We start from the raw sequence: 20615 nt of genomic DNA, 5'->3' as shown, positions 1-20615 counted from the left end.
CAAATAAATCCCACCAACTAAAACATCAGTAGAAAAGTACAGAAGTTACTTCATGGTTGTTTTGGTTTACTTACCAGTAAAGACGAACATTTTTATATGTTTACTGTCATTTATAATTCTTTGTGAAGTGCCTATAAATTTTTAAAAACTGATGATGTCATTTTCTAAAATAAAGAATGCAAGAGGAGTTGAAAGGTTGTGGGAAAAATAAAGAATTCACTATACTAATTTAATTTTTCCTAAATTAAAATAATATCTAAGTTATAGATAATTTCCCAGACCTACTGCTCTTTTTTAACCTACTTATTAAAGTAAATTATACCTCAGAAGCAGAAGGTTGTCTGGATATAATGATGGGTTCTTCATATATTTTTCTATAAGATGACAAAGAGCCTAATATTCCTGGATTTACAAAATCAATTAATGCAAAAAATTCTTGGAGATCATTCTGAATTGGAGTACCTAAAGAAATAAAAGTGATAAGGGCAAGTCAGGTCTCTCTGTAATGCATGTAGTAAAGTGTACAAGCAAAGTCCCTAAAACTGAGACAGAGCAGCCAAATCAAGTTAAAAAAAATTAATAACCATATAAATGTTATCTCTCGTTTTAACTGTGCACTAAGTTCTTATTTAGTACAGCATAGTGGCTGAGTACAGGTGCTAGAGTCTGCCTGCTTGGGTTCAAACCCTAACTGCATCACTTACTCTCTGAGTAAACCTGAGCAAGTTTCTTACCCTACCTTTATCATCTGTAAAATAGGAATACATTAGTAGCTCAGAGGCTTGTGAGGATCAAGTGAGTTCATATACTAAGAACAGTGCATAAAGCACAATAAATGTTCCATAACTGTTAGTGATTCTTAACATTATTATAACTGTGTGGACTCTGGACAAGTTGCTTAAGCTCTTTCAGTTAAATTCAGGATTTTTTTCACTTATAAAAGTGGAAAGATAAGTTCCCAGGGGTATTACAATGAAAAGTAGAGACAATGTATGTGAAGTGCCCGGCACAGTGCCTGACATTTAGTAGACACTCAGTGAATGGCACCTATTATTATTACCTTTCAAAGTTATCAGATCAAATTGGGATCTTCACTCATCCTAAAGGTTAGTGAAGACACAGACAGTAATGGATTAATATATCCAGCATATATTACATACTCAATGACTTCTGGCTAATTAATTTTCAAAGAAATACTAGCATGTTTCAATAATTATAATAATACCAAATGAACATATAAATCAGCATAGTAGAACAGTACAATTTCAGATGAGTTTCAAATAACAGACTAGAAAAAGTTGTCTAAAGATGTAAATAATACAAGAAGTAAATAAAAATGCACTTATTTCATTAACATAGACAACATGAATTTTACAATGTCAAGGAATTTAATGATACTTGCCTCAAAATTAAATGGGACAACCCCAGGTTGGACTAACGCTTACTAATTTGTGTGTGTGTGTGTGTGTGAGGAAGATCAGCCCTGAGCTAACATCCATGCCAATCCTCCTCTTTTTGCTGAGGAAGACTGGCCCTGGGCTAACATCTGTGCCCATCTTCCTCCACTTCATATGGGATGCCGCCACAGCATGGCCTGACAAGCAGTGCATCAGTCCATGTCTGGGATCTGAACCCGGGCTGCCAGCAGCGGAGCGTGCGCACTTAACTGTTACGCCATGGGGCCAGCCCCCACTTACTAATTTTTTTAACACATCTAGTCAGTTCTAAATTTTTAGACACATCATAAAGAGTTGTTGCTAGTGCTGTCTGGTGGATTCCGACTCCTAGCGACCCTGTGTACAGCAGAGCAGAACCCTGCCCAGCCTTTTTGCACCATCCTCTCAGCTTTCAGCACTATATTAGACAATGCTCTGCTGCTATTCATAGGGTTTTCATGGCCAATTTTTTTGGAAGTGAGTAGCCAGGTCCAGAGTTAGAGAAAATATATTTATTTGATAGGCATTTTGTTAAGCCTTTAAAAGAATATCCACGACAATGACTAATAAAGATGGGGGAATGGGAAAAGCAAGAAGGAAAGAGGGGAAAGAAAGGTATAAGCATCATTGTGGTTGGCTTCCAGACATTCTCCTAACCCCAAATGATTAATCCAAGCTAATTATGGTAGTCCTATCCTCTTTACCAATGACTGATGTGGGAAAGAGTTTGTGTCTTAGACTGGGTTCCCAGAAGCAGAGCCTGAGATAAGGATTAGGCTGCACATGATTTACAGAGGGAGTACTCTCAGGAGAAAGGGAATAATAGAATCAGAAAATGCAGGGGAAGAAACTAACAAGGATGTCCTCAGTTATAATGTAGCTTGAGCTAAATTACAAGGAGCCTTAGAGCATAAATTGCACCATAAAGTTGGTCCTAAAATTACCTTGAGTCAAGAGGGCTGGCATTTTTTTTACTTACTCTTATATATGAGTCAATCATTGACCAAGCTGCAGGGGAGAGAAGAAGCTCTCATTCAACCAAGGATAATTCTCCAGAAAAGGCAGGAGTTATGAGTTGTTTACTCAATAGTCCCACAGCTAAGGGATAGGTGCAACAGCCCAGGAAAGAGGAGTTAAGAAGGGCACCAAAAGTTTCCACCAACAGCATGTAACCTGTCCTGTCCAGTGAGACACACGAAGAACTCAGGGAGGGCCCCTGGGAAAGTTTCCTCACTCTTAAAGACGGAGAAACAGAAAGAGCCAGTCCCTGTTCTCCTATGGATATCACCACATCTAGATGTGATGTCTGGAAATGCTGAGGTCGCCTGCCATTAGCCTGATAATGAAGTCAACACCAAACATGGCACAACAGAGGACAAAAAGAATGAGAATCCTGGAAGACATTGTTGAGCCGCTGTATCACCACCCAGGGAGCCTGCCCTGGCTCTAGACTTCCAGCTACGGGGGAGAAGAAGCACATTTGATGCAGATATCTGTTACTGGCACCTGAAATCACCCGAACTGATACACAAGGGAAAGAGGCAGAAGCAAAACTGGAAAAAGAAGAAAGGCAGAACACAGGAGGAGACAAGAAAAGGGATTTAGGGCAGAAAATAAGAAGGAAAAAGAGTAAAGAAGGAAAAAAAAGAAGAGAAGGGGCACGTGGCTCCAAGAAAGCCAATCCACTAGCACAGTGTCATTCTGAGAATGTGTCACAAATGTTGTCTGGAGACGGTTTAGTCCCCCGTTCACTGCTCCTAGTACTCCTTTCTAACTCTAGACTAGGTGGAACCTGTAGAAAAAGCTAAATAATTTAACACTAATAAAAGTTGGGAGCAATGTCCTGTGACAGGAAAAAAGGAAACACTAAAGACTGTCAAGTGAAGTTGGTGTGCTTACTACAACTATTTTCAGGGCTATGGAAGAGAAACTTCTAGGGAAATGGAAAGAATTCTTTCTCTTTCCCTACCACCATCCCAGGGAAAAAAAGCTTTTTCTTTGTTTTATTGCTTACTTTTTAACAAATCTACCACACAACCCAAGTAATGCAATACCACCAATAACCTACACCTATATCTTCCTCCATTACCTCCATAAAAAGCTCTAAGAGCTCTTTATACATATTCATACATATATTTTTCCTTTAGATCCTATAATTCCACTTCTAGGAATCTATACAGAAAAAGTATATGCTTGTAGATATTCATCACCACATTAGTTTTCAAGATTATGCAATATCATAGGGAAATGTTTATATTCAGTGTATTTTGATGTGTATATGTATGTAAATGAATAAAGATATATTTTGTATGTATATATAAAGAATAAAGAAATATGCATGCATGTTCTCTGTGTGTGTATGAATAATGAAACACGCCAAAATGCTAACAGTTAATTAAGAAAGTGAGATTGGAGAATGATTTCCATTCTTTAGTTTCTAAATATGCTATAATATAGCAATGTGTATGTGTGTGTGGTGTGTATTTTTAACCTTCAATCTTTAATATGAAGCTTGCTTCAAATTTCAGATTTCTCTTTTTTATAACATAATGAAAGGACATCTAACATCTTTTACTAATCACTTGCCCCTTGTTATGGACTGAATTGTGTCCCCTCAAAATTCATATGTTGAAGCCCTAACTCCCAATGTGACTGTATTTGGAGATAGAGTTTTTAAGGAGGTACTTAGGGTTAAAGGGGGTCATAAGAGTGGGGCCCTAATCCAATATGACTGGGGTCCTTCTGAGAGAAAGACACCAGGGATGTGCACATACAGAGGACAGGCCATGAGAGGACACAGCCAGAAGATCGCCACCTGCAAGCCAAGGAGAGAGGCCTCAGGAGAAACCAAACCTGCTGACACCTTGATATTGGACTTCCAGCCTCCAGAACTGTGAGAGAATAAGTCTCTGTTGTTTAAGAAATTTACCACCCAGTCTGTGGTATTTTGTTATGGCAGCTCTAAGTCTAATACACCTCTACTAGTCAGATTGAATCCTAACCAGTTTCCAGTAAATATTAACTAAACGTTCTCCACAGCACTAGACTAGATAATACCAGGAAACAAAATGACAATTACTTTCATTTGACTTTCAGAGAGTTTCTGCGCACCTATCATACGCATAGCACTGTATATACTCATGTACAAAATGTCCATAATAAGAGACAAATCATCTTGGGAGTAAAATATCCCGCCATCATAAAAAAGAATTCATTCAGGCAATTCTAAGGAGACAAAAACCAACTACGAGTATTTCTAAATCTAAGAGGTTAGTTAGTGCTGGTTTGTACCTAGATTCACACTCAGCAGGCAGCAGTGACAAGGACGAGAAAGCAGAAGCGAGCTGAAGACGACAAAGTAAGACAGAAGGGCAACGCCAACTCTTCTACTGACACTATCTCACTAGTCACCATCACGACATTCCTTTTGAATTAAGGCCCAGAATTATTTTCAACTGCAAATATTAAATTTAATTTAGAATGCTAATTGAATTAGTATTTGCTTATAATTGAAAATATTAGTAAAACTGTCCATTTTAGCTAAAGAAAATTATCTTATTTTTGAATAGAAGAAAATCTATTTTTATTCCTCACCTTCAGTACTTTTCAGTAACCTTCACTTCCCAGTCTGCTTTCTTATTTCTTTTTCTTCCCCTTCTAATGCCAACCTTTTTAACTCCATAACTGTTACCACTCTTTAAGTACGCAATATTCATGCCACATTGAGCAGTAAAAAGAAAGAGCCTCTGCTCTTCTCCTCCAACATAGTAAAAATAAATTTAGCTAAATCTTTTTTTCCATTGCTTTTCTGGCCCCAAGATCTCAAAATCAAAGGCTAGTCAAGAAGTTTCAACTGCAGCTTTGGGATCAGTATAAAGAATTCACTTAGTTCCCCAAACAGCCAAGGATATAAAAATCACCTAGATTACATTTTCCATTTCCCCAACTCATTTTTTTCTTTAAAAATGGCTTTTCATAAATATGCAAAGCCGTTTTTTCTATTCTCTGGTTTCCACATCACTAGTATTACTGACAAACCTTTGTTGGGCATCTACTAAATCTTGGGGATATAAATAACTATGAGATTTGACTCCTGCCCTTTTTATCTTTATTATCTTTAAGTAACTAAATGTGAAGAATGTAAAGGTCATTTAAACTTCTCAAAATCATTTTTAAAAAGCACATATAGTTTTAAAAATTACACTTAGTAATGGTTAATACAATCCTATACAAATTGGAAGTCAAAATGACCATGAATTACTTCAAGATGAGTACCCTCCCCATTCCAACTCAATGAGAACAGAATAGGGGGAGTTTCCTCTGTTGCTCTAAGGCACACTTCTACCCTAGAGATGTGGACTGGAGGGACAAGCTGTTGGTGACACCCCTTGTCTCTCTCCAGTTTAACTTCAGAGAAGAGCTCAGAAATGCATAAAGGACACTGAATGACAAAATGACACAAAAGATCATGATATAATAAGAATAATCATGCCCTGCCCATTCCTTCCAAAAGCATTAAAGACAGCAGGGAAATGAAGCCTCAAGAAGAAAAGGGAGGGGTCGTAAATATTAGTAACAAATACAACTCTCTTCTTTCTGCTGCTGCCAGAAGGGCAAATCGGAAGGGCCACACGAGACCCAAGTGAGGTGTGGGAGAAAAGCTACACTGAGCTACTCAGGCATGATTCTTGTCTTGGCCTTAAGCTATAAAGGAGTGGGTAGAAAAGGATTCTTGTATTGACACATGGTCCATCCCACCTTTCCAGACAGTGTGGGCCAGAAGCTTTGGCCAGCAATAAACTATGTGCATGCAGCACACACAGAGAAAAATAACGGATATTTATATTAAACACTTACCATGTGTCAGGTCGTCTTCCAAGAATTTTACACGGATCAATTCGTTTGACCCTCACAACAACTTTAACAAGTAGATAGTATTATTATCCCTATTTCACAGATAAGGAAATTGAGGCACAGAGAAGTTAAATAACTTGCGCAAAGTTGCACAGCTGTAAATGTCAGACTTGGGAACCAAGCACAGGCAGTTTAGCCCCATATCCTACATTCTTTACCATGACACCATTGTGATTATTCCTCAAAAAATCCAAAATCTGGGTTGTAGAAAATTACATAGGGATTTCATAATGCAGAATCCTACCAAGACTCGGTTAACACTGAGTTAGTTATTAGTATGAATTCCACCCAACACCACCAATTCTTTGGATGCCAAGCATCATATTACAAGTCTTATGTTTACCAGGCAAAATTCCATCATATCTTCCCAAAAGTAAATACTGACCAGTTAGAATTATTCTTTTCTCACAAGAGAGGCTAATGAGGGCTGTAGTTGTCTTAATGGCACTGTTCTTCAAACGATGGCCTTCATCACAGATTAGAAGATCAAATTTTATATTCTTAATTTGATCCAGGGAACGAAGTAACATTTCATAACTGATGATAAGAACAGAATAAAATGAAGATTTGGTGAATTCTTCTATTTTGTGGTCCTAAAAAAAAAAGATAATATTTAACAAATCATGGATAGAAACTGTATGAAATCAAATTTAAGCAGCATATTCCTGACAACCATTAATCAAGTATTAGAATATGTTAACTCACAACCAAATTGTAAGCCAAGATTCCATTTTTCTGCAAAGGAGTTGGAGAGTTACATACACTTAAAAAACTGCTACATAGAGAGTAAAAACAGCAGTATTGATTTGAAAAGCAAGAGATTTAGAAAATAATGAAGGCTAAGTTTTTAAAAGTCTCTTACCTGATCAACAGTAAATATCTTGATCCTTTCACTTCCTAGCCATTTTTGAAATTCTTTCCTCCAATTATTCACCAAGCTTCCAGGTGTGACAATAAGTGTCTTCTTTATTACCGGCTTGCCTCCATAGGGTCCCTGACACTGGAGAGTCCAGATGAGCGAAATACATTGCAATGTTTTCCCTAAACCCATTTCATCAGCAAGAATAGCTCCACATCTGCCATTCACTCTGTTAGAAATAATTATACTTCCTTTAATCACAATAGGAAAATGTTTTATGCCCCTAATATCGTCACTTATTAGTCAAGAACCAAAAGCTGATATTTTGTAATTAGGACAAATTCTATCCCCCACTAAATACTTTTTCTAGCTTTGCATTCAGCTGAATTAAAACATATCTCTCTTTTGCATCTGTGATAATTATATTCATTATATATTTATTGTTAACTAAATTACTAAATCAAATCTGAAACTAGAGAGTTGAATCTAAATCATCTGTTACTATCATACATATATATTTAGAGAGACTAAAAATGAATCCCAATTTTATATCTATATTTGAATAATTTAACTATAACTGTGCTTCTCAGCACTAACAGTTGAGCAATTTTTATCAGTTTCAGTACGAGATATCAAAACAGTTTAAAATATACAGTCATCCGCCACATAACGACATTCTGGTCAACGACAGACCACATCTACGATGGTGGTCCCATAAAATTACAACGAAGCTGAGAAGCTGAGAAATCCCTATCGCCTGGTGACATCACAGCCGTCATAACGTCCTAGCACAACATATCACTCACGTGTTTGTGGCGACACTGGGCAAACAAACCTACTGCACTGTCAGTCATATAAAAGTATTGGGTTAAAAACAGAAGAAAGTTTATAGAATAAGGGTATAAAGAAAGAAAATATTTTTGTACAGCTGTACAACATGTTTGTGTTTTACACTGTGTAATTACAAGAGTCAAAAATTTAAAAAATCAAAAAGTTTATAAAGTAAAAATAGTTACAGTAAGCTAAGGTTAATTTATTATTGAAGAAAGATAAAATTATTTTATAAATGTAGTGTAGCCTAAGTGTACAGTGTTTATAAGTCTACAGGAGTGTCCAGTGATGTCCTGGGCCTTCACATTCACCCACCACTCACTCACTGACTCACCCAGAGCAACCTCCAGTCCTGGAAGCTCCATGCATGGTAAGTGCCTATACAGGTGGACCATTTTTTATCACTAAACCATATTTTTACTGCACCTTGTCTTTGTTTACATATACAAATACTTACCGTTGTGTTATAATTGTCTACAGTATTCAGTACAGTGACATGCTGTGCAGGTTTGTAGTCTAGGAGCAATAGGCTCTACCATACAGCCCAGGTGTGTAGTAGGCTGTACTGTCTAGGTTTGTGTAAGTACACTCTATGACGTTCGCACAACAACGAAATCACCTAACAACAAATTTCTCAGACCGTACCCCCGTTGTTAAGTGACGCATGACTGTATTGTAATGTTAACCAGAAAGATCTACTGAGCTGTATTTATGATTCTCTGGCAATAAATGAAGTCCTCAACCAAAATAGCTCCCTGCACTGTAAGAAAAATTAAACACTAAATACTTGATCTAATACACCTAATTTGGTAAAAATCTTATTCTACAAACCCACTTGGTTAATGCAATTTAAAATTAAATATTATAAGGAATATTATTACGTGGTATTTTTATACCACTTTGTCGCTTTTTAAGCTCTTTGATAGTCATGTATTTTAGATTTATTTGAAAAGAAAACTCTTTCTAAGCATAATACATCTGTGAGACGAAAAGTTTAAGGTGCTATTTTTTTCTAATTATCCATTAACTAAATATGCTACTAAAAGTAACAAACAAGACTTGTCCATGTACACCTAAAATGATCCCACATACCACCAGTGGAGAGCATATCACAGATTAGGAAACACTGCTCTAAGTTCTGGGAGTTTGAATGATTTTATGCAAGGGAATGCCATGTTCAGAACGGTTTTTCAGAAAAATAAAGCTGCTGGCTCTCGATAAGCAGAATGGATTTGAGGAGCATCAGAAGCACATACACAAGTTAGGAGCCATCGCAATAGTCCAGATAAAATGTAATTTTATGACATCAGTTACCAGAACTGCTGCAGTGAGGCGTCAGAAAAGATTAGCAATCAAATGATATTTAGGAGATAAAAATAATTAAAAGTTCAGATTTGATTAGACTGAGAAGGTGAGAGAGAAGAAATCCAAGATGATTCCCAGACCAACTAAGATCAGATCCCCAAAAAGAAGAGCAGACTTGAGAGAGAAGATGAGTCTAGAAAGTTTCTAGGAGATAGTATTCCCTTAAGCTGTCATCATTCAAGGGGTTCTTAGAGTTTGGGGGAATTTACATTCCCAATTCTCTATTAAATGACCAATTTAAAAACCAAGGGTCTATGCACTAAAAACAAAACAAAAAAGAAACTGAAGGAAACAGACCAACATGTTAGCAAGGACCTCTGATTCTTTTTTATCTCCTTTGTCTGGGACGTGTATGCGCGTGTGTATGTGTGTCTTCTAAAGTATCTTTGAGAGGAGACGAAAATTCTTTAAGAAAATTCCATTTTAAAAAGGGGGAAGGGGACTTTCTTTTTAAGTAGAAGTGAGATAAGAGGAAAACCTTTCTTCCAAAATCCTCATAAGTAGAATTAAATATTTCTTCCATTTTGCCCCTATAACCCTTTATCATATCCATAGTGAGCTCTTATTGTACCACGTTAAGGTTGACTGTATCTGTTTCCTCAAACATTTATAAGCTACTTAAGAGTCAGGACCATGGTCCTAGCTCATGTATGCCCAGCTCCCAGCAGGATATCTGGCACATGGCATCCTTCAAGAACCGCTTTTGAAATAAATGCACACATTAAGTACTATTTACCATTCCTACCAACTAAAATTCATGATGTACCCACTAAGACTCATTCAGGTTCTTCCTAGAAAACCATTATGTTACAGGTTAAATTAAAACTCAGATTAGACTAAACAAATGATTTATTTTCCTACCTCATTCCCATCACACATTCATAAAGGAATATGATTCCTTCTTTCTGATGTGGTCGAAGATGACGTACAAGGTGAGGATCTATCACTACATCCACAATAGCAAAACAGTTCTTATTGAACATCCACTGGTGATTATCGTCTGGTCGTAGCATAACAAGGGAATCTTAAGAAAAAAGTAAAAGTATAATTATAAATGTATTACAATTTCACTTTGTCAGCAACTACATTATCTTGCTTTAATTACTTATAAGAGGGGGCCGGCCCCGTGGCTTAGTGGTTAAGTGCGCATGCTCTGCTACTGGTGGCCCGGGTTCGGATCTCGGGCGCTCACGGACGCACAGCTTGTCCCGCCAAGCTGAGGCGGCGTCCCACATACAGCAACTAGAAGGATGTGCAACTATGACATACAACTATCTACTGGGGCCTTGGAGAGAAAAAGGGAAAAAAAGGAGGAGGATTGGCAATAGATGTTAGCTCAGGGCTGGTCTTCCTCAGCAAAAAGAGAAGGACTGGCATGGATGTTAGCACACAGCTGATCTTCCTCACAAAAAATAAATAAATAATTACTTATAAGATAGAACCATGTGCCATCGTTTCTGGCAAAAAAAATTCAAAATTTAGTAACACTAATGCTAAGCAAATGTACAAAATTAAAAAATAAAATCTCATGCCTTATTGATGTAAGATTTCATGAAAAGAATTACAAAGGGCTTTCCAAACTTCATATGCCCGAAAGTGCTTCAAAACCACTGAAACTCACTATTGTCTAACAAGGAATTCAGTAAGCTGTAACACTTAACAATTCAGTCTTCACAGCAAAGAGAACTATTTCAAACTGAAAGCAGTGGTTGGAATTTTGCCAAGATGCACTTGGTAATACTCACAGTTTCTTGTTCTGGAAAAGTTCCCTAAATTTAACATAAAGACTCCCTTTATTTTTAGTCCTGTACATACTAACAATGACCATTACTCCTACTAATCACAAGAACTGAGAAAGGATGACAAATTTTCCATTGACTTTGCCATCAGTATTTACCTAAAGTTAATTACTACGTTCATAAATGTCAAATTCATGAATCCTTGCAAAGCAGCATGAAGTAACCATCAAATAATAATGTAATTCTTTAGAAGTATGCTAATAATTTAAAAGATTTATTAACATATCACCAAAATATACAAAATAAAATATAACTAGAAAGCAGGTCTCAACTGATAAATCTGAAGTCAGATAATAAACTCATCAATATTATTTTTTGGAAATATTTGTATGTCCACATCCTGGTTAAAAAATGAAATAGATTTTAAAGATAAATAAAAATTTTTAAAAAGGACAAATTGAATGAGAAGGGGAGATAAAAAATAGGTTCCAGTAGATTAAATAAATATCCATCAATGTGGAAATAGTTACAGGAATGAGAGTTTGGTCATGTTCACCATTAGCAATCACCTACAGGAAAGTTTTCTGTGGATCCTCCTAGGTTTCTGAGCAACTAAAAGAAACTCTCATTTTTTAGGTCAATTCCTGGCAGGTAGGGGATTAGGGAGTAAAAATGGAAACTTAGCCCTTGGCTTTCCTCTGCATCCCAGTAGCAAAGCAAGAGTGTATTCCTTGTGAATTTCCAACCAAGAAATGGCCCCATTTTTTCTGTCTTTTAAAAAGGACAAAGGGGAAGAAACAGAAGATAGAGGTGAAGATCATATAGTGCTCAAGCAAGAAGGACCATAGGATCTATAAATCATCTAACAAAGTGCCCATCTTCAAGAAAGATAAAACCTAAAGCACCATGATAATGAGACACCAGTTGCAATTTTAAGATGCCCCTCTACCTTCACAATCATGAGACATCATTTAACACTAACAAAATCTCTCAGGCTTTAGTTTAAGTCTACAATTTAATTCTACCCTTGGCAAGATAAAATAAATAAATGAGAATAAGCAACCAGTTACTATTTACACAAAGGGCTTTCATCCATACACACAAACATACACACACGTACACTTACATAGAAATTATCACAGTAAAATTCTTCATTCATTCAGTCAACAAATATTTATTGCACGCAGTCTATACTAGGTACTTTAAGTCTCTACAGTAGTTATTAGAAGCCACATTTTACACATGAGGAAAAACATTAGTGAGGTGACCACCCCACAAGGTCAAAGAACCAGTTAGTTCAGTGGCAAACCAGGATTATAACTCAGGTCTTTGAATAAGCACAGTATTCTTTTCAGTTCCCCACAGCCCTCTATTATGTAATAGGAAGGCAAAGAGAATAAAGGAGAGAAGGAAGCTTGTTAAAAGAGCTGGTGGGACATACAAAATATTTAGATAAAGAGAAAAATCAGAAGCAAAGCTTCCACTCTCTATATTTCAATTAAGTCTCAGATAAGCTCAAATAAAGCTAGGAATTTTTAATTTGGGGTTTTTATTCCAATTATGCCAATAACTGTTTGAATTTAGGCAAGTCAGTTCATCTTTCTGGGCCTCGGTTTCCTCAAGTGCAAAGTGAAGGACTGATCTAAATGATCTCAAAGGCCCTTTTATTTCAAAAATTCTGTTTCCATAATATCTGCGAGAGGGGAAAATAATTATGTTACTTTATATACTTTTATTTTACTACTATTATGAAAGAAGCCTACTCTATTCTCCAACTGCCACATCCACTACACTATAATTCACATTTACTTCTCTTATCCTCACCACATAAGAAGCTCTCTGATGACAATTTTACATCTGGGCCCAATGCAAAAAAGGGACTCAAGAAATGCTTGTTGAGTGAATAATCAAATAAAAAAAAATAATAGTCAAAAACAGATGAGGTTTCATTTTTTAACGTGATTTTTAAATTAAATTCATTAATGTGAAAATTAACTGACTGACTTGAATTCTCACAAGTAAAATTTGAAGTCTTTACATGACTTCTCACCATTCAATATTGTAATACACTAACGCATGTGATCAAGGCATATAGTCTTCAAAACAGAAGTATAAACATAATCCTGATTCATGAATTAACTAATTTTTCTCCTTACTAAAGATGTCAGATTTTATCCAAAATCATACGTATATATGAATGTATACATCTAAAATCTGTGTATTTTTCTTTCAACTCATGTATAGTATTTTGATTACTGTTTCTTGGAATTATGCATTTACTTATGAAATTCCAAAACTATTTTGTTATTCAACTTCAATATTATCCCTTATGTCAGATTGTATATCTGAAGAATAATATATACTTTCACCTGGAAACTTTAAAAGAAAATTTAAATTCACATAACAAAAAACTTCTGACAGTAAAAACAGAATACTCAAATTATTTTTTAAGTCTTACTTGGTGCATATGGATCATGGCGTGGTTTGCAATTTTGGAAACTATTCTGTCTATTTTCCTTTGAACTTGGTTTACAGACACTTTTTAAAGGGTTAGAGAAACACTTCTTGATAGTCTGAGAAAAACTTGAGATGGCAGGACTTTTTCCTCCAAGTTGAAAACATCTCCCACTGCTGAAATCATCTGGAGAAATTACACCCATGACTTCTATTTCTTTTCCACCAATCATCATTGTTTGACCCTCTTCGATCTTTTCAAGCTCTTTGAATTTGTATCCAATGCCTTTAAATTGAGAATGAAGAAAGTTAATTTAATTTATTAACACTCTAAGATGACTTAGTGATACCATAGTCACCTTCCCATAACTGTACAGAATAAAAACTGTGCTTTGAATGCAAACAGACTTGTATAATCTATTAGCCAGAATGAAAACACAATTTATCATTTTAGTAAAAAAAACAAAAACAAAAAAACACTAAAAAATCAGAATAAGTGATAATATTACTATAAAAATTAGCCAAGTTTTAGAGAAAGCAAGGCTTTTTTTAATTATTGAAAACATAGCCTATTGTACTCTTAGTTTTACCGTCTCTCTCTGTAGAAAATCAAGCCAAGAAAAGAGTTTGGTAGGTTATGTGGATCCTCCTTTCTTGTGAACAAACTAGAGATACACTACGGCATGTCTATTTCCACTTAGAAACAGCTGGAAATGTGAAGGAGAACTAGCAATAAAAGCAACCGCCAGCACAGCCAGCACCGTACTGCTCCACACGGGACACAAAGCGCAAACAGCGGTGGCGAGAGGCCACTGATAGTCCAAGCTCCAGCTGTTCAACAGAAAGTGGGATACTTGATAATATCAAGCTTGTTTGAATTATTATTAATTCAGTGGACATTTATTAAGTGTTGCCATGTGCGAGATGCTGATGGAATATAAATATGAATAAGTCATCACAGTCTGCTCAAAATGAGCTCATGAACCAGACAGAGAGATAGAATTTTAGACTTCTATGCCTGTCTACAGTACGTGTATGGTTATTGTGCCATTACGGGGTGCAAGAACTGTGTGTACAATAAACCATAAACCTATTTAAGTCTCTAAAACATAAAAAATAGGGGCTGGCCCGGTGGCGTGGTGGTTAAGTTCGTGTGTTCCGCTTCGGTGGCCTGGGGTTTGCAGGTTCGGATCCCAGGCACACACATACGCACCACTTATCAAGCCATGCTGTGGTGGCATCCCATATACAAAATAGAGGAAGAGGGGCACAAATGTTAGCTCAGGGCCAATCTTCTTCAACAAAAAGAGGAAGATTGGCAATGGATGTTAGCTCATGGCCAATCTTGCTCACCAAAAAAAAAATAATTAATAAAGAAAGAAAGAAAGAGACTCACATTTTAGAAACTGTGACCTGGGGCTGGCCTGGTGGCGCAAGCGGTTAGGTGCGTGCGCTCTGCTGTGGCGGCCCGGGGTTCGCAGGTTCGGATCCCAGGTGCACACTGACGGACCACTTGGCAAGCCATGCTGTGTCGGCCTCCCACATAAAGTGGAGGAAGATGGGCACGGATATTAGCCCAGGGCCAGTCTTCCTCAGCAACAAAGAGGAGGATTGGCGGATGTTAGCTCAGGGCCAATCTTCTTCACAAAAAAAAAAAAAGGAGAAAAGAAAATGTGACCTTTTTAAACCAGTTGGAAATTGCTACAACTTGCCCTATTAAAACTGGGCTAAAATTTACAATCTGTGCAAACTGGTAACTAATATGTAGTCAAATTATTTATGATGGAGCCCTTTTTAATTTTAATGCTCTGATATAGGAAGAAATTCCTTAGCTGGTGTTCCTAAATGCCAAAGACCCATGGCTCCATTCTCTAAACTATCTCACTTCAACAGTAATCTTAACCTCTCCACATTAATGAAGATTATAGTTTTATCTTCATATAGAATCCAATTGCTGTTAATCTCAGTTTTATATGGAAATGAGAGATAAGAATAAACTTAATTTTGAGGCATCTTTAGAAGTCTCATTTCACTTTGATCCATAGTGATGCCTCTCTTCTTAATCCCTCTAAACACTGAGCATGATACTGTATATAAAGTAGTTGCTCAATATTTTTATAATAAAAAAATTCTATTGCAGATAATTCCATTCAGCCTCACTGCCCTCACCCACTACATGCCTAAAACACTGAAGTAGTTTTAGTTCTCTCCTGCCTTTGTTCCTTTGCACATGCTGTTCTCTCTTGCAATGCCACTTCCTCATACCCTATAAAACTATTCATTCCTCAAATATTCCCTTAAACAGTAATTCCTATGAAGATTTCCCCTTGTCTTCTAGGCAGACTTAAATGGTCCTCCCATGCTCCTACTGCCCTTAGCAAAAATTCCCAGTGAAACAATTATCTTAGCACTTCCTATTTATCAGCTGCATTGCCCTGTCCCTACTAAACTATAAACTATATCCATGTATGAATGTTTACTCCTAGCATAATTCCTGGCATAACAGTTACTGAAAACTATAAACTATGATACTTTCAAATGAATGAACATGTAGAACAGATTTTATAATTATGGGCCACACTCAAAATTGAACAATAAAAGACACTGCAAAAAAAACCATGGTTGGTGTTATACATTCTGAATTTGTGGGCTAACTTGTACAAATCATGCTGGCAACATTTTATAGTGGAAATAATGGTAACCTCCAATCCAGATGTACTAATCTAGGTCATGCCTAGCCATTCATTATCTCCTTGCTTTTTTCCAATTTTTATTGGGTATCATTGAAGTTAAATATCATTCCACTCCTGATATCAACACCTTGTTAACTTTTAATCACTTGGCATTCTGCAAAAGAAAAAAGATGAAAAAGCACACCAAGACAAACTGCTTAATCTCAAAAAATGCCAAAATTACTGTATATACCTGTCTGACCATTACGTTTCTGGAGATAATAAAACCATGGAATGAGATTCGTCTCACTAAGCTAGTATATATAAGACTGTCAGACTGACTATCTGAGATAATTTTATGTTTGTTTTTTTTTGTGAGGTAGATCGGCCCTGAGCTAACATCAATTGCCAATTTTTCTCTTTTTTTTTTGCTGAGGAAGATTAGCTCTGAGCTAACATCTGTGCCCACCTTCCTCTATTTTGTATATGGGATGCCACCACAGCATGGCTCGATGAGCAGTGCATAGGTCCGCGCCCAGGCTCCAAACCTGCAAACCCCAGGCCGCCAAAGTGGAGCTCGTGAACTTAACCACTATGCCACTGGGCCAGCCTCGGATAATTTTATGTTTATGAGATAATTTAGACATGAAAGTCAATTAAAGAACATCTTACTCTATACTTTTACAGAACCCAATTATATTTCAATTATGTAACCAGAGATATATACTAATTTTAGGCCAAATAATAAACATCAGTTAATATCACAATACCTCTTCCAATGTCTTTGCCGTCCAAATTCTTTAATGTAAATGACTTTCCTTTTACAATAAGAATAGCATCACCTTCCCACTTTTTGTGTTTTTTCTTTGAAGCTTTACACCAAACAACACTGAAATATTTAACTAAGCTAGCAGGTTCCTCTTCTTGTCCCTTAGACACTGTTATTTCCTTAGGAGCTGAATGAACTAGAATAAAAACATAAAATAAAAAACAGATTATTAATATTTAGTACAGTCATTCAAACAAAAATAAAAGCACAAGAAAATTAGATTGTATTGAGAAGTATGAAAGACTATTTGATCATACTCATATTAGCATTGTATAAACTGAGAAATTCAAATGTCAGGTACTAGTATTACCATGAGTACCATGAATGTAAATTTCTTATCATCCCGAAGTCATATAAACTCAGTTGAAGTAGAATAACATGAAAAGCACTGCCAACATTTTAAAACTCTAGGAATTAAAGATAAAATTTCAACATCCATGGAAAAATATCTAAAATCACAGGTTTTGAACAAACAACTAATTTAATTAACAGTGACATGACAAGTCAGGAAAAGAAAAATAAGATCACAGAGTTCTCTAAAAGAAAACTTTGTATTCTTTTTCAAATAAGAACAAATGTAACACAGCAAAGTAGGTATCAGACTAAATTTCATTAAAATACTTTTATCTCCTAGTTAGGGAGTAACCAGGTTGGGCCATTGATTCTGAGAATTCAGTAGTACATGAACAGAAAATAAAGTTTCTTCTTACAAAAGTTTGTACTTTTCTCGAAAACATTTCCAGTATCACCTTATAAAAACATATCCAAAAAGCCTATCACAAAAAATTCCCCAGCAACAGGAAAACCAGTCTATGGTGACAGAGACCAGATAGATGGTGGTTGCTGTCTCTGGAGCAGGAGGAGTGACTGGAAAGGGACAGGAGAGAAGAACTTGTTCTGCGTGGTAGTTATATGGGTATATACAGTTAACAAAAACCATCACTGATCTTTTAAGAGCCATACACTTTATTGCATGTTAATTATACTTCACCTTAAAAAATACAAAATAAAACAAAACAAAGAATAACACCAGAATAGGTTGAAAGGCATGTACATGATATTCTAAATAATGGTATCTTTTAGTGTTTTGAAGCAAAAACACTCTAACTTATCTATGAATTCAAAGTATACTCGACGCTTACAGACAAAATCTCGCCAGCCCTGTCTTACTTCCTCTTTTCCCCTTGACCGTTATAGTTAAAACAGCAGCATCCCCATGAGAAATACAGACCACCCGCATACTGAGTCCTAGCTCCTGCTTCTCACCTAACTTGTAGGCTATATTTTCAAGGGCTAGATAAAAGCTACTCTAGCTGAAACTAGCAAAATCTCATTCCCTCATTACTGAAGAGCCCTTCACCATGTCTTTTACCAACTACACACTGGACCCCAGGTAACTATCAAAACAATACAATTTACAAAACAAAAACCAAATAACTACTTTACCTTTTAAACTATACCATCTATTTAAATAGGAAAAGAAAAAAGAAAGACCCTGAGATCAGGAATAAGACAAAGATGCCCACTTTCACCACTTCTATTCAACATTGTCCTGGAAGTCCTAGCCATTGCAATAAGGCAATAACCACAAAAAGCATCAAGATCAGAAAGGAAGAAGTAGAACTGTGCCTGTGTGCAGATAATAAGATTTATTACATAGAAATCCCCAGGAAACCTACAAACTAATGACTAGAATTAATAAAACATATTTAGCAGAGTCACAGGATGCAGGATTCAGATGTAAAAATCAATTGTATTTGTATAGACTAGCAAGAAATAATTGGAAAATAAAATATTAAAAAGTCCTTTCACAGTAGTTCCAAAAAAACACACGTGAAATACTCAGGAAAATATCTAATAAAAGGCATCTAAGATCTTTACACTGAAAACTAAAGCTGTGCTGAAAGAAATTAACAAAAATCTAAATAAGCAAAGCTCCTATTTGAAGGATAGGAGATTCCAATTTTAAGATAGCAATTCTCCCCAAAATGATTTCTATATTCAATACAATAACAATCAAATCCCAGGATGCTTTTGCTAGAAACTGACAAGTTGATTCTAAAATTTATATGAAAATGAAAAGAACCTAGAATAACCAAAGCAATTTTTATTTATTTATTTATTTATTTGTTTATTTATTTTTTTAATTTATTTTGTGTGTGTGCGCGTGAGGAAGATCAGCCCTGAGCTAACATCTGCCAATCCTCCTCTTTTTGCTGAGGAAGACCGGCCCTGAGCTAACATCTGGGCCCATCTTCCTCCACTTTATGTGGGATGCCGCCACAACATGGCCTGACAAGCGGTGAGTCGGTGCGCGCCCGGGATCCGAACCCGACCGCCAGCAGGAGAGCGTGCGCACTTAACCGCTACGCCACAGGGCTGGCCCCAAAGCAATTTTTAAAAAAGAACAAAGTTCTTTTTAACAACACAGAGAATAATAAGCAGGAATATACTCACACACACATGGCAAATTGATTTTCAACAAAACTAGTGAAGCAAATACAATGGGGAAAAAGAAAGTCTTTTCAACAAATATTGCTGAATCAACTGGATATCCACATGGAAAAAGATGAACATCAACCATTAACTCCTCCGTATACAAAATTTAACTCAAAATGCATCATAGAACTAACTGTAAAACCTAAAACCTCAAATTTGTACAAGAAAACATAGAAGAAAATATTTGTAACCTTGAAGCAGGCAAAGGTTTCTTAGACATAATACAAACGCTGAAAACGTAAGAAACAAAAATTAAGGGCTGGCCCTATGGCATAGCAGTTAAGTTCACACGCTCCACTTCACTGGCCAGGGGTTTGCAGGTTCAGATCCTGGGCCCAGACCTACGCACCACTTATCAAGCCATGCTGTGGCGGCGTCCCATATAAAGTAGAGGAAGATGGACATGGATGTTAGCCCAGGGCCAATCTTCCTCAGCAAAAAAGAGGAGGATTGGCAACAGATGTTAGCTCTGGGCTAATCTTCCTCAAAAAAAAAATTATAAATTGAATTTTATCAGAATTTTAAAATTTTGCTTTTTGAAAGATACCATTAGGGAAAAAAAAAAGGTAAGCCACAAGAGGATAATAATATTCACAACACATATTTAAGACAAAGGACTTGAATCCAGAATATATAAAAAATTCTTATGGCTCAAAAATAAGACAACAAACAAATCAATAGAAAATGGGCAAAAGATTTGCCCATTTAATTCAGAAAATATAATTCAGAAAAGAACATATACAAATAGGCATGCAATAAGCACATAAATAGATGTTTAACATCATTAGTCATCTGGGAAATGCAAACTAAAAACACAACACAATACACTTCACATCCACTACGATGATTAGAATCAAAAAGTCAGATAATAACAAGTGTGGTATAGATGTGGAGGAATAGGAATCCTCATACACTGCTGGTGGGAATGTAAAATGGTGCAGCCACTACGGAAAACAGCCTTGCAAATCTTCAAAGATTAAATAGAGTTACTATATGACTCAGCATTCCACTCCTAAG

At 36.2% G+C, this 20615-nt stretch overlaps 1 protein-coding gene across 5 annotated transcripts in view; it reads right to left on the bottom strand.

Annotated features, from left to right (window-relative positions):
• The window catches only part of RAD54B (RAD54 homolog B), a 97269-nt gene that overhangs the window by 22404 nt on the left and 54250 nt on the right, over positions 1 to 20615 (bottom strand). For 3 of the 5 annotated variants that reach the window (XM_004431171.3, XM_087447649.1, XM_014788061.2), the window contains exons 4-9: positions 17041 to 17235; positions 13603 to 13884; positions 10267 to 10429; positions 7213 to 7438; positions 6736 to 6943; positions 323 to 462 (exon numbers count right to left, since the gene is read on the bottom strand). In XM_004431171.3, the coding sequence (XP_004431228.1) occupies positions 323 to 462; positions 6736 to 6943; positions 7213 to 7438; positions 10267 to 10429; positions 13603 to 13884; positions 17041 to 17235 (1214 nt within the window). Of the gene's footprint in view, positions 1 to 322; positions 463 to 6735; positions 6944 to 7212; positions 7439 to 10266; positions 10430 to 13602; positions 13885 to 14994; positions 16423 to 17040; positions 17236 to 20615 lie in introns of those variants that run through there. The other 2 variants (XM_087447651.1, XM_087447650.1) reach the window with 2 other exon arrangements.

The sequence above is a fragment of the Ceratotherium simum genome, chromosome 23 (assembly GCF_057802395.1).
Source record: "Ceratotherium simum simum isolate JZ-2026a chromosome 23, ASM5780239v1, whole genome shotgun sequence".
In the NCBI taxonomy this organism is placed as follows: domain Eukaryota; kingdom Metazoa; phylum Chordata; class Mammalia; order Perissodactyla; family Rhinocerotidae; genus Ceratotherium; species Ceratotherium simum.
The sequence above is the reverse complement of the archived record's forward strand: the minus strand, read 5'-3'. Positions and strand labels throughout refer to the sequence as shown.